At 31.4% G+C, this 14762-nt stretch overlaps 1 protein-coding gene across 2 annotated transcripts in view; it reads left to right on the top strand.

Annotated features, from left to right (window-relative positions):
• Nucleotides 1-9523, top strand: part of LOC134715015 (C-myc promoter-binding protein-like) — a 49607-nt gene extending 40084 nt beyond the window's left edge. For both annotated transcript variants that reach the window (XM_063576845.1, XM_063576844.1), the window contains 7 exons: nucleotides 4413-4641; nucleotides 5598-5748; nucleotides 6237-6320; nucleotides 6990-7098; nucleotides 7718-7775; nucleotides 8083-8255; nucleotides 8561-9523. In XM_063576845.1, the coding sequence (XP_063432915.1) occupies nucleotides 4413-4641; nucleotides 5598-5748; nucleotides 6237-6320; nucleotides 6990-7098; nucleotides 7718-7775; nucleotides 8083-8255; nucleotides 8561-8697 (941 nt within the window). In that variant the 3' untranslated portion in view covers nucleotides 8698-9523. The remainder of the gene's footprint in view (nucleotides 1-4412; nucleotides 4642-5597; nucleotides 5749-6236; nucleotides 6321-6989; nucleotides 7099-7717; nucleotides 7776-8082; nucleotides 8256-8560) is intronic.
• The last annotated feature ends 5239 nt before the right edge of the window (nucleotides 9524-14762 follow it).

Raw genomic sequence — 14762 nt, 5'->3', positions numbered from 1 at the left:
ATTAAGAAATAGACAAATCCATGAAATTAGGTTAAGTTCAGATAAACCCTGCAAGACAGACATTTTTGTTTTTTATTCATTATTTTGTACACAAATCACCCATTAGTTTTCTCATTTGAATCATTTTAAATTGTTCATTTGTCATTTCGAGGCCTTTAAACCCAACTATGCAGAATAGGTTTTACTCATTGTTGAAGTCTGTACGGTGACCTACATGTATAGTTAATTCTGTGTTGTTTGGTCTTTTGTGTCTCATTTACAATCATATCACATCCTCTTATTTGATATTTTAATTTGTTATAATACATTTAATACACCAAATATTCATGATTGATTGATTGTTGGTTGCTTAACATCCACCAAATATACATGAAGATGACCTATTGATTACACAATTTAGCATATGAAAACAGAGGACTTACTGATGATCAATGAACCATACAAATGATTATGTGGTCCATGATACATTGTAATTGACAGAATTGTAAACTTCATGTATTGCACACAAATAGTTTATCTACTACATGTACCTTTTAGTATTTATTAAATGAGTATATGCCGACCATGTTGACGACTGACAGTCATTGGTATACCATATTACCTCCTGAAAACAGGCGTAAAAAAAGGCTCAACTAAATCAAATTTTTGAAACGTTATTGATTATTCCTCAAATGTCTCTGAGATCAAAATAAAACATGTATTACAAATGTAATATTGTTAATTTAAATGTTCTAGTATACATGTAAGCATTGTTGCCATTTATACATCATGTACATGTACAATCATTAGCTGATCAGCTCTATATCTTCATAATTTTATTCTCCTTCACTGTTTTTTTTTATAAGACTCAATATATATATATATATATGATCTTTATTCATCATTGGGACAGGTAGGTGAAGCAGGTACTTTTGATTGCATTTTTTAGGGATTTTGACAGCACTAAGGCATATACATGTAGTTCCAATTTATAGTTGACCTCTGCTCCTCAATTGGATTGTGGCAACAAATATTTGCATATACATGTAGAATGTTCTTCTTAAGTTTCAGCACTTTACACATAGTTTCCGGTTGCAAGACTAGATGATACTGGTTTCTCATAAAATTCTGTCAGTACTGTGCCAATAGTTTCCAAGTAAAGTTGAACATTCCAAGATCACTCCTTCCATTTGCATGTACATGTACAAATGTACTTGCAGCCTGAAATTAAATATCAGAGTAATTCTGTCAGAAAATCAACAATTATTGACATTCAAAAGCATATAGATGTAGACTTGTTCATAATGGGGAATGTGTCCATAGGACACAGATGAGCAGCCGCTTGCATGTAAAGAATGAAAAGAGTGACACCACCCAAATGTTTACTTAATCTGAGTTGTGTTGTAGTAAGCATTGCATATAAGTATCACAATATTTGGATAAAGCAAACTTGTGTTAAAGAAAGGAACAAAAATTTAGCTATTTTAAAATTTATAAAGGGGCATAACTCTAGAAAAGTAAAAGCAACCCCACCAAAAATTCAAACTTCATGTGTGTTTGTTGGTAACAAGAATAATATATATGCATTAATTGTGAATTTTATTTAGTTTAATAACATTTGTAGAGGCAAACTGAAGTTAGAGAACAGAAAACAAATTTCGGACGTACAATGTACATGCAAGTTTGATAAGACTGACAATGCAAGGAAAATCTAACTTAATGCCCCTGCCACTATGGTGTAAAAATAATGAAGAATTTGTTGTGATCAATAACTAACAAACAAAATATAATTACATGCACAAGTGTAAATAGTGATTTTGTTTCTATAGGTTGAATAAAGGCTTCTTGCTGTTCAGCTGCCTTAATTTTGAAAATGCAGCTCATGCAGTCCTCATGAATAAATTATGCTGAGGCTTTTTGTACCCTATTTGGAATATAGGATACACAAATTTTGTATTTATTAAAAATTACTATTCACAAAGCAACAATTATTTTCAACTCAAAATACAGTACCTGGCCAAAAGTAGTTGTCACCTGCATTTTTTTGCTACATGTATATCATGTAAATATTTTGTATAAAAACACATTACTTCAAAAAAATATTTTGAGGGCATTTAAAAATGTATGGTTGGATTTAATTTATATCTACGAGAGCTTAAAAGAAGTAGAATGGTCTATATTAATATGTGTTTATTTGATAATAGGTTCGTTTTAAGTGTTTTTGTTTTTTTCTTGAGAATGCATAAAATATTTTTCAATAATTATTATATTTATATATAGCAAATGCCAAATTTCTTAACAGAAAATAATGAAAATGAGACTAAAAAAGAATAAAACCACAATATACAAACCTGTGACAATATTGCTTCTATTGGTACCAGGTTGCTTAAAATCAATCCAAAATGACTCCAAAATATTTTTTTTTAATGTTGTTTTAAATACAATATATATATAATATGTTTAAAAGATGTATAGATGTATTGCCTCCTACTGTAAGGGTTATCATTTACAAATTAGGCCAATTATGTAATATTTTCAAAAAAAACAAACAAGTCAATCAAACCCCTTGAGAACCTTAATTGATTATTATTTGAGGGGGTGGACAGGGGTAAGGAGACAGGGATAAGGAGACAGGGGAATGAGGGATCAGAGAAAAGGGGTATCTTGGAAATACATGTTGTCATTTTTATTTTGTCTTGGAACAAGGAGATTGAAGTATTGAAGTAAGAGGAGAAAGTTTTAGGGTAAAAGGGAAGGGAAATATAGTTGGGACAAGGGAGTAGAAACTGTGCATGCCCTAGGGAAGTTATGGGGTACCCCACATACATATGACCCTAACTCTGTAACTTGGCTACGAAATTAGATTTACCAAATGATGATTAAAAAGACTAATTCATTGACACTAACAGTAGCGTAAAAATGACAGTTGTGGTGGTTCATAGCTAGCTATAGATGTCATCCTCTCCTCTTCGTCCGTTTGCACACGGATATCTCTCAAAACGGGCCAGACATGTTTACAACTTGCCAGTAAAGGGTGAAAATACTAAGATAAACACATAAATAAGATACCAGCTATAACGATTAAACATAGAACAGAAATTGAGCTCGTACAAGGTCTCAGTCGCAGTGCTTTTCAACAGTAGAGAGTATTTTGAGACAGCCCCCAAGTTTGTATTTTTCGTGATACTGGTAACATTTGGCTGCCTAAAATATCGAAATATATGTTTTCTTATGTAATAACTCTACCTTCATCGTTGTATATTCACCACAATGTCTGTTATGTATATAAATGGTCGTATTCATCAATGTAGTATGCTGATCGACAATGGCGACCTTGAAATTCCTCTGGTCCGATAATGGCGCCAAATTAGAGGGAAGCAACTCGCGCCAGACAAAATTACCATATTTCACCTAAATAATCAAAGTTTCGCTTCTTGATAACAAACAGTCATACGATAACCACATTTATATTCAGCCATCGTTTATTAATATAATTTCAAACATTATTTTATTTAAGCCACCAATAAAGAATTCACAATTAAGTAAATAATGGACTGCATTGAAATCAGACCTTATGGGGTAGAGGGGTTAAACAAAAGCTCGTAACTTTTTAAAAAGCCTGGTGACCCCCATTTTATTTTACCTTAAAATGCTCGAAAAGTTCATAGCTTTGACATATCTGTTTTAAAAAAAAATCTACCGGGAAAATTTTACGAAAAATCGATTCAATCAATATTTTTTGCCTTAAACTGAAATTAGAAAATGCAAAATTTAGACATAAATCTGAAAATAAAAGGATTTTTAAGTCAAAAACAACAACGGGAAAGGTTTACATTTCAAATTCTAATGTTTTTTCATATAAAAATTATACTGACTTGGTTTTAAAACTCTTTAAATTTGATGTAACCGTTATTGTTGTAAGGGTGGACATGTTTGGAAAAAGAGTCAAAATCGCACATTTCGCTTCAATTTGAGGGGAAAACGAGCCTGGTGACCCCCTTTTTTCTTTGCATTTTTGGATTCAGCATAAAAAAATCTACAGAATAAGTGAAAATAAAAAAAATCTACCGGGGGTCACTATTGGGGTGAGCCACCTTAAAGATAATACTGTAGATTTTTAAATTAATGTTATGTTTTTATTATTGCAAAAAATACTACAGGGTTGAAATTGCAATAATTTAAACTCGCATTTTAATTTTTTTTATATGAAGTAAACGGGATTTGTCTCAATATAGCAAAAAATGAAATAGCACTTTAGTCTAAATGACAATATTGCAATAATAAATGCATGCAATAATTTCTGATTTTTATTGCACACAACTCCCTTAGATTTCCAGCACAGTTTTTCATTTCCTCAGCTAAACCATATAATTTTGAGGTACAGTAAAATACGTTCCTTAATAAACTAAGTTATTGTCTTTCCTCTCCCAAAGGTTCTGTTAATTTAGAAGACATGGCCCAGAAGGGATTGAGACGTCGATGTGCCAGTGAATGTTTTACAAGTGCTACAGACAATATGGTGTATGGATCTTCCTATGATTCTACTGATGACTATCAGGCTAGATTGATGAGGTCTCCGTTACGTATATCTATAGGTGAAGAAGAAGTGCTTCCATCAGGCCCAGATCCTATTCCAGAAATGAAGAGGGATTTTATGGACAGGTAGGATTGGTCTTGCATTATGTTATCATATTAAACCTTAATTATAAAATTTCAAGAATATTTAGAGCTAATTTCCTAATGCATGTAAAGCAAGACTTTGGTTAGCTTGCATGCATTGTTTGTAAATTGTAAAATTGTAATTTGGATAATGTCTAATCAAATTTAGATAAAGTATACATAGGTGTAACTATGCCTTTATTTATTGTTTGAAGATGGTAATCTTACTTACATAGCTTGAGCAAACGTTTATACAAAATAGCAAGCAAGCCACCCAAAGTTTTACTCTACAAGGGTAAGAAATTAGCTATAAAAACAGAACAAAAATTATTACAGTTGAGAAATCAGGTTAAAATTTAATACTATGTGACTTTATTTGACATTTTAAAAAACTTATCTGAATTACACAGATAATTTTGACACATGTACACTATTTATTGTCTACGAAGTGCATTTACTATATTTACTTTATTGAAAAACATATAAAGTTGGTAAGGAAAAGTTTTATGAAATATTCTTCAGAAATGTATTAAACCTGACATTCAGATTGTTTTTTTAAAACTATTTTAAATGTGAATATGACATTGTAAGTATTTTTGATGCCTGCTCTGCTGGTTTAGTAAACCTGCCGACTTGTTGTTCTACTTGAGAGGCATTTAAGGAGGTAGACCTAGGGTAAGGGAAATAACTCTTAAAATCATCAGTACGTTTATGTCAACCATTTTCATGAATATATTCTAAGCTTCTTGTTTACATAGATTATTTCCAATATGTTTCAGGTAAATGCTTAAAATACATTGATTATACTTGACTTATACAAACGCATAACTGATTTAAAGAGTTATCTCCCTGAAGCATAGTCTACCCCCTTAAAAGAGTATATTTATTAAAGCAATCCTACATCCAATTAGAAAAAGGTAGATTGTTCACAGTATGTAATATAAACTTTTTTGTTTCAGATGTACATCTAGTTTAGACCCTATAAGTGTACCATATCTTAGTCCTATCGTATTGAGAAAGGAACTGGAGAACATCCTGTCGAGTGAGGGTGATCTATCTTTGATATCTGATAACTTTCTGGATGAACATCCAATCATATTCTGGAATCTAGTAAGTAACACAATGCCTTTTATCTGCTTTGAGTAATTTGGCAACTAGTCTATTTGATATAGAATGATTATAAATTGTATGTATTTACATCTGACTTTACCTTATGGTTCATTTGTCAACATTTAGTCTCATATACTACATGTATATGTACATGTAATAAGTCTCTTGTATTCAGTGTAATTAGTGTATAGAATGATAATTGATTACAAGATGTACATTTTTTTCTGACATGATTCATATGACTTTCACCACCCTTTTGTGCATTGTTGATAATGTAAAATGTAAAGGATACATGTAATAAGTCTTTTAAAATCAGTAAACCTGTTAAGACATTTCAGTGTGTCCACTCTTTTCTTATTTTGTTTGGTACAAATTGTGAATACAGCAAGACAGAAATGTTAACTGAATTCCTCCAGATATTCTTACAGGTAAATAATTACTTTTAATTATATTAAATTTACTTTACATATGCTTTATTTCTTTCATAGGGTTGGTATTTTAAAAGAATAGAGGTTCCAAGTCATTTACCAGGATTTCTATTGACTGCAAAATCTATAAACAAAAGTCCTAAGGTAAGAAGTTATATAGTTTTTTTTTTAATTTGTATGCATCTATAATGTGGATTCATCTCATTAAAATGATTCAATTAAAAAAATTTAGGAGAAAAATTCATCATCTTTAATAAACGAATAAATATTATTCAGTCATCCTGACTTTTTGGTTTTAAAAGACAGAAAGTTGCTGTGGTAATTTTATTTCACAACTTAGGAAGAGTATGAGGGCCCTTGGTGGCCTAGTTTTAGTAGTAACTCCTGTAATCACTATGTAGTCAACACTGAGGTTGTGAGTTCGAACCTTGACTAGGATTGTCAGTTTTCTTATTGAGGGTCAGTTGATTTCTCTGGGCACTTCGGCTTCCTCCAAAGATAAAAACTGAGCGCCTTGCAATAGCCCAAAAGCAGTGCTAAAAAATGGCATTAAAAAACACACACAGAAAGAGAGATGTTTATTCACCTCTTGACTAATATGTTTAACAGATTGACAGTTATGATTTTATTCCAGAATTCAGAAGGATTATACACTTGTCAACATGTTTCATTCAGACCTATTGACTAACTTGTTGATAGTTTCTATGGTTTTATTTCAGAATTCAGAAGGAGTATACACTAGTTAACATGTTTTATTCCGACCTCATGACTAATATGTTTAACTAATTGACAGTTGTTGTGGTTTTATTTCAGATTTCAGAAGGAGTATACACTAGTCAACATGTTTTATTCAGACCTCAGTGGGATAATCTTAGGATACATGAAGAAGTTGGATTACCCATGTACAAAGCATGGAATGAGGGTATGTAAAACGTGAAGATAAAAAAATCATTAATTCATTGAAAATAATGCTGTCTTATTCATGTTGAAATTCTTATATTATAATAGCATGGTTGCGTTCATTTTGAGAGAATAACAGTACAAATTCAAGGCATCATTTCCATCATCATGGTCTAACATTGTCATGATTGTATACTTATTGTCATTGATTTTATAATCCCACTTTTCCTTCGAATTCATAAGCATTGAGATGGCTGTATTGTATTTAGACATTTGCTATATAGCTAGCATCAGTTATTGATTTTATGGTTACATATTTTTATTTACTTCCTCCACAGATATGACAGTGGTTGAGTGAATTTTTAACTATCATCAATGGATGCATGAAAATCTTTGAATAGACTAACAGGGAGAGAAAACTAGAAAATTAGTAATATATTGATTTCTGTCCAGACAAGTTGTGAAAGAGTTACCAATACAGGACTTAAAAGCAAACTAACAAAAATAAACATTGAGATGAACTGACAACCAATAATAAATATAATTGACTTAATACAGTATTAAAGATGCATATTATTGTAATAATAAATAAACACTAGTATCAATTTAGATTTTGAAATGAATAAATCTTTTTTCTACAGGTTACAGCTCACACATTGTTGATGCATTGGTTACAGAGGCAAAACCATTTAACCGAGCGTAAGTGTTGGTGTTGATTAAGATATGGTGTTAATTAGATAATTAGTGGAACACTCTAGTTTTTCATTAGAGAGGCAGTTTATTTCAATTGTATGTGGATGGGGAAGGTGATAGGGTGTTATAACTAGATTTTCTAGTATAAAATGAATGATTTTATGTTTATTTGGTCAGTAGTTTTGTAATATGATAATATGATCCTTCATTAAGGGTCATATTGAAATTTTTAACAGCCCCACAAATGATTTGAAACTGGATATATTGCACCAGCAATGTTTACATAGTATTCATTATTTTTTTTGTCTTACAGAATTTTACACCAGATAATTACCAGTATCCAATGTAATGATCTACTTAGTCCAATAAAGATGGTGATGAACTGTCGGAGACGACTCCGTATACAGAGAAGTCGACATAGAAGTATATACAGAGATATTCTATTCTTAGCTTTAGTAGCATGTGGTCGGGAAAATATTGACTGTGGTAAGTACACAATATTAACGAAATTCTTTATGAATGAAACTGATTTGGCAAGAGTTAAATATACTGTGGATTCATTTATTTTCGTGGGTACCAATTTGAAATTGTGGCAAAGTTACAACACTCCATGCAATCAGCTGTAAATCCCTTTACAGCTGTTAAAAACAACCAATGCAATATTTAATTTTACTTCCCACTGATAAATTGAAGCAATCTTTACCATGCAGTGCTTTCAAGCACTTTGATTGAACTTTCTGTCTACAAACAGTTAAAGGAGTTGAATTGATTTCAATATGTTCTCATTTCAGATGCTTTTGACCGTGAATTTCGCACTGCATTCCTCAAACTTTCCCAGATGGAAATGAAAAGAACACAAAGAGACGACAGACCAAGAAAAACTAAAGTCATATGGTGTAGAAAAGTTTTTGGTGAACTAGAAGTTTAGAGAATAGAGGGATAATTGAACAGAATAAGATTTCCAAAACTGCTAAATATGTATAAATGGGAAAGATATTTTATTTCAAAATAAACTGAAATAATTTTTCTCAGATAATTGTAAATTCATTATGTTTGATTTATCTGATTAGGCTGTAAATTCTTGTTTATATACCTTGAATATGTACGGATCATGTAAAAAGATGTATATTACATGTACTTAGACTCTGATAGATATAACAGGAACTATTATGAACTGGTAGCAATATATTTGATCTGTGATAAAACTTTTCCTGCTGTGGTTTTACGACTTGCCGTATTATATGTTGTGAAATTATGTTTTTGATTGTGGTGCTTTTTCTTTTGGTGGTATGCTATACAATAAAAGTTCCAATCATGGCTTCAATGTATATAACATTTATATCTGATCAGAGTGTTGAACTATGTAATACTTTTCTTAGGTAACAAGTCTAAATCAGTCATTGATCTTCGCTAAGACTATTCAGATTTTTTTAGAACATTTATTTTTATATGCATTTGTTATTCATTCAGGTTTTACCATTAGAAGCAAAATAGACAAGGAATAAAGGCTGAACTTTGTGTAGAGTTTAATTGTGAAAAGAAAAAAATTAAAGAATTTTATTGAAAATCCAAGAAATATACAGTATTTTGATAGTTAATTCCATTTGATAGTGGTACCAAGGTATCTTTAAAAGTACTTAAATTGATTTTAATAAAAAGTAATCGCCTTTGTTATTGAATAAAGTAGACACCACATGTTTCTCTCTTTTCAAATAGTTATCTCATTAAATGTAAAATTTTGAAATATGAAAGGAAGAAAATTCTAGAAAATAACTTTTTTCTGTATGACTTACACAACAATTATTAAAGCAAGTTTTCCATTTGCCATAATAGGAGAAAATATCATTAAACTGAGTTGTTACTAGGAGTCAAAAACCATATATACTTGACAGTAATAGAATGTAATCTATAATATAATTGTATTTATGGTAATTATGGGTAAATTGTAAGGTTGTGTAAATACTGTAGAAACTATTGTACATCTGTTAATAGAATGTTGTACAGAATGAAATTCCAAACTTTTTAAACTTGTTATTGTTTTGTTTGACTATGATTTTTTGTTTGTTTTCATAATTTGCATTAGTTAAATTAGGACATTCATATGAAATATGTTTTTGTGTCTTTAGCATTATTCACTTCTATTAAATAGGATGTCTTTGTGGCTTTCTGGTTGGCATGCCATGTACAGGTATTAATTAGATTACTTATTGGCATGCCATATTCCAGTATTGTGTAGATTACCATGCTTTGGCTATAGGTGTTAAATAAGTTTGGGGGTTGGTTTTGTTTTTTTCTTCCACATAAAATTATTGAAATTTAAATTCCCTATAATGTATGCATAAAGTTTGATGAATAATTAGTGCTTGCCATGCCTGCCTCTTTAACATTTAGATAGATTTCAATGGAACTTTACAAGACATGCATGACATAAGACAATTCTGATCACACTTTATGTAGTAGAGATATTCATTTATTTGATCCATCATTTATTTTTGACTTTTTGAATTCCACATATCCTAATCCATCTGACATTAAAGATCATACACAAGTAGTACTCCATATGTGAAAGAAATACTACAATCTGGCTTGCTGTGAACTCCTATAAAACAAAACTTGGATCATTTTTTATGGCCCAGCTGTAACAGATGGGGCATTAAGATTTATCCTTGTTTAAATATATTTCAGTAGCCTCTTTACTGGCAACTATCATGTTTCTGTGTGTCAATATCAGTCCATTCTATTATTTATAAAATCTTGTATAAATATATTGTTGCATGTCAATGTTTAACAGTCAGACTGTAAGTTATTGCTCACATCATCAGTTTTTTTTAGCCTGACCCTCAAAGTATAGAAACAATGGGATTTATCAAGAATTTGAAGAAATATATTAAAATACAAATTGTATATGCAATCAATGCTAATACAGAATGTTAAAGTAATTAGATACCAGTATGCAGAAAACAATATATTAATCTCAGTCATGATACTGAAAAGTGATTCTTACAAGAAACTTTTTATTTAATGCTTAAACCATTGAATTATTGTTAACACAATAGTCCAATGGTAAACACATGAAATGTTTTCCTTCTCTAATTAAACAATGGGAAAGGTAGATTTTTGGTTTTCTTTTATTTTATTTAAAAGACCTATACAATGTATTTGCTTTGTTATTGTTTTATTTCAAAGTTTGTTTTTTTCTGAATTGTAACATTTTCCAAAGAGGGGGGATAATATTTCATTATTTATAGTTGTAATAGTGTGGTCAGCTAGTGTTTACATTGTCATTCATTGTATGTCATAATTGCTCATCAAATAAATACTCTTGACGATATACAGTCTTTTTAATTTGTGTTTATTTGTAGTATGGGAATATTATATAGTAATAATTGTAATACTGTGGATTCGTTTATTTTCGTGGGTACCAATTTTCGTGGATTGCTGAAAACTTGCATATTCGTGGATATTTAAATTTGTTGTTCAAGAAAAGTTTGCACACATTCCTATTCAAATTTTGTATTTGTTAAACATTTAAATTTATGGTTCCCATGTTCCCACGAAAATTGGTAACCAACGAATATTAATGAATCCACAGTACCTCCTCTCTAATGAAGGAGTATGCTGTTTTACCACTCTGTCTACATCTGTCCAATAAAATTTCCATGACATTTTTCTAAGGAACAATAAATCATAGGTTCCTGTAATTTGGTATCAACATTTATGACGACATGCTTTACTGTTGGATGCATTTTCAAATAATTAGCTTCTCAACTTCCTGTTCACTGAATTTTATTGATATTTTTAAATTTTATTATTGACTAAATTTTGGGCCAAATGAGCTATTCTTATCACATGTTGTCTGTTGTTATGAAACCAGACTTGCCCACAATCATCCTTCTGGTATGTAGATTAAAACTAATGTCTGGAGATTCTTCCTGCCAACCAACTTATGACTAACATGCATGTGTCCTTAGTACACAATGCCCCAATCATAAGAAACATGTGTTCTAAGTTTCAAGTTGATAGGACTTCAACTTCATCAAAAACTAAATTGACCCTAAACTTTAACCTGAAGCAGGATGGATGGACAGTAGAACACACATACCAGAAAACATAATGCCCATAAATGGGGCATAGAAATAGAGTTTTTGGGTCATTCTACACAAATATTCTTGTTGTATTGTTTCAGTCTTAATGCAAAAATGCCAGGTTAGCAATATAGACCATTTGTAGCCTCAAGCTAAGTTTGTTCTGAAGACACCATACTTAAACATGGACAAATGAAATTAATAAGTACAATTTATTGATGCTTATATATTGTGATTAAAATTTTTAATCAAAACAGAATTAAATTGCCTACACACAGATGAGTGGTCTAAGAAGCTACTACTGTATTCACAAGACAGTCAACACTGAGGTTGTGAGTTCCAACCCTCCTCATATGGGTGCAATCAACTCTTTATTGACTAGAATCATCAGTTTTCCTATTGACGGTTGGTGTTTTTTTCTTGACCCAGCAATAAAAACTGGCTGCCACAAAATAGCGTAAAAGTGGTGTTTAAAACACATAAAAATCAAACCTACTCACAGAAGACCATGATCTTCATCATACTTTGAATATGAAGTTTCGCTTTGGCTATGCTACAAGTCTGGTCAAGATTGGAAGTATTGTTCAATAACTAGTGGCACTACAAAAAGTGACAGATTACATAAAAGTATCTTTATACTCAAGGTCAAACATAAAATTGATACCTTCCACATTCTAGAAATAAAGAATAAATTGGTGAGTGTAGCAACCTCTGAAACGCCTAAAAGGTTTAGAGCAAGACCTCTGTTGCTGCATGCAAATTGATTGAATAAACATGTAAACTAAAGAATTATTCATCATTCCCTTTCATAAAAGCCAAAAAACTTTTAACATATTCAGTGTACAATGTGTTTAAAATATATTTAACCAATTCTTTTATGAGTTTTAACCATTGGCACACAGGATCATGATTCAGATGTTAAACATGCTTGCCTTCCACAAGGGTTTAAGCTCCAGATTAAACATAAGATCCTTTTAAAAATGTGACAAAACTGTTAACGAAAAGACAGAGCACGGTTACTAGACCTACATTTCCCATTGGCGTCACTTTTAATATGGCTTTCTTACTTTTTGCAGGAAACAATAAATTTGTCTGTTTTATTACAAAGCAAGTCATCTTGCAAAGAATTTAATTCAGTCCTAAAATAATGAGATAATAACAAAAGTTATGCCCCCCTCATCCATGTTCAATGGACCGTGAAATTGGGTAGAAAATCTAATTTGGCCTTAAAGGTAAAAAGATCAACCAAAAGGGAACATTGTACTAAGGTTCAAGTTAATTGGACTTTAACTTAATCGAAAACTACCTTGACCAAAAACTTTAACCTAAAACTCACACTTTTAATTTCTATGTTCAGTGGACCATGAAATGGGGTCAAAAGTTGAATTTTGTTTTAAAATATATATTTAAAATAAGAAAGATCATATCATAAGGAACAAAAACTACCTTGACCAAAAACTTTAGACCGAAGTGGGACGAACGAACTGATGGAGGGACAAACAAATGAACGAACAGACGAAAGGACTCACAGACCAGAAAACATAATGACCCTGTACTATCGTAGGTGGGGCATAAAAACACAACCCAATACTTTTAAAATAGTAGATACTTTATTAAGATACTTTTAAGCAAACATCAACAAAACAAGCTAAAGACAAGTCTCCTAATAAAGACACAATATATGACAAAAGTAAGGATCAAACGTCATTACACAAATTTTCAATTTGCAATTTAATAGCCTGTAAAAGTTACAAAATAGAATACATGGACTTTAAAACGAAAAAAAGATCCCACAGTTGACCATCATTCTATAATCTGCCCAATGGAATAGTCTGGTCAAGGCCTAATGTAAATAATGATATCACAGATATAACATATATAGATGTAGGGGGTCTCATTGGGGGGTTCCGATCCCGGATCCCACTTAGTGTTTTGTCAGATTCCTGTATCCTGCTTACACCATGTACGTAAGCAATTCTCATTTTTAGCTCACCTGGCCCAAAGGGACCCACGATGTACACCTTTAGTTCCTGGTCTAACCTTTAGCTAGTTTTGTACACTGAGCACTTTCAGAATTGCAGCACGATGTTATGGACAATTGAATGTGAATCACTTAACCATGAAAATGAGGTCAATGCCAATCACCCATGAGATAAGATCTTGTACTCTTTATGTACAATGATAAGTTAAGAAAATTGTTACAGTGCAGATAAATTTTCTTGCTATATTGATTAAAGTTGAAAGTCTTTAATTTGACGGTTTTACTACAAGTATCACATAACTTAACATTATCGATGTTCCATGAAACTAAAGTCAAGGTCAGATGAACCCTTCTAGACAGATATGTACCCTTTTCAATCCCAACAATCACCAAAAATATTCAACCTATTGTTTTTAGTATCTGAGAAGGGAAACCAATCTAATTACAAAAGCTGAACGTTGACAAACAAAGAAAAATAAGGTCAAGGTAATTCACCAAATACTGCTGATCTATTGCTGATTGTGTTTTATTATCTATGAAAAAGACTTTACCCTGAAAACATTGACTGATAAATCATGAAAAAGAGGCCTAGAATTTTTTTATTTGAACAAGTACACCTCACAATCATTCCATACACTCTTAATTAACCTATTGCAATTGATATATTTGGCCGAATTCACTTGAACCTCTCGAGCTAACTTTACAAACTCGGGTTTCAACAATTCCAGTCTAATTGAACCACTCGAGTTTACCCTTCGTACCTGATTACAACCCTCACTTAGCCAGGGTTAAACTCAAGAAACCCTTAAATGACATCACATCAATGAATTTATTTCAATTTATTATGCTAGGTCAGGGCCTTCCTTACCCAAGAGTTGTTCCGAATAGCAATTCTAGTGCGTTCACGTGATACTCTTGAAACTCTGA

The sequence above is a fragment of the Mytilus trossulus genome, chromosome 4 (assembly GCF_036588685.1).
Source record: "Mytilus trossulus isolate FHL-02 chromosome 4, PNRI_Mtr1.1.1.hap1, whole genome shotgun sequence".
Lineage (NCBI taxonomy): Eukaryota > Metazoa > Mollusca > Bivalvia > Mytilida > Mytilidae > Mytilus > Mytilus trossulus.
This window is presented reverse-complemented; position numbering and strand designations above follow the sequence as displayed.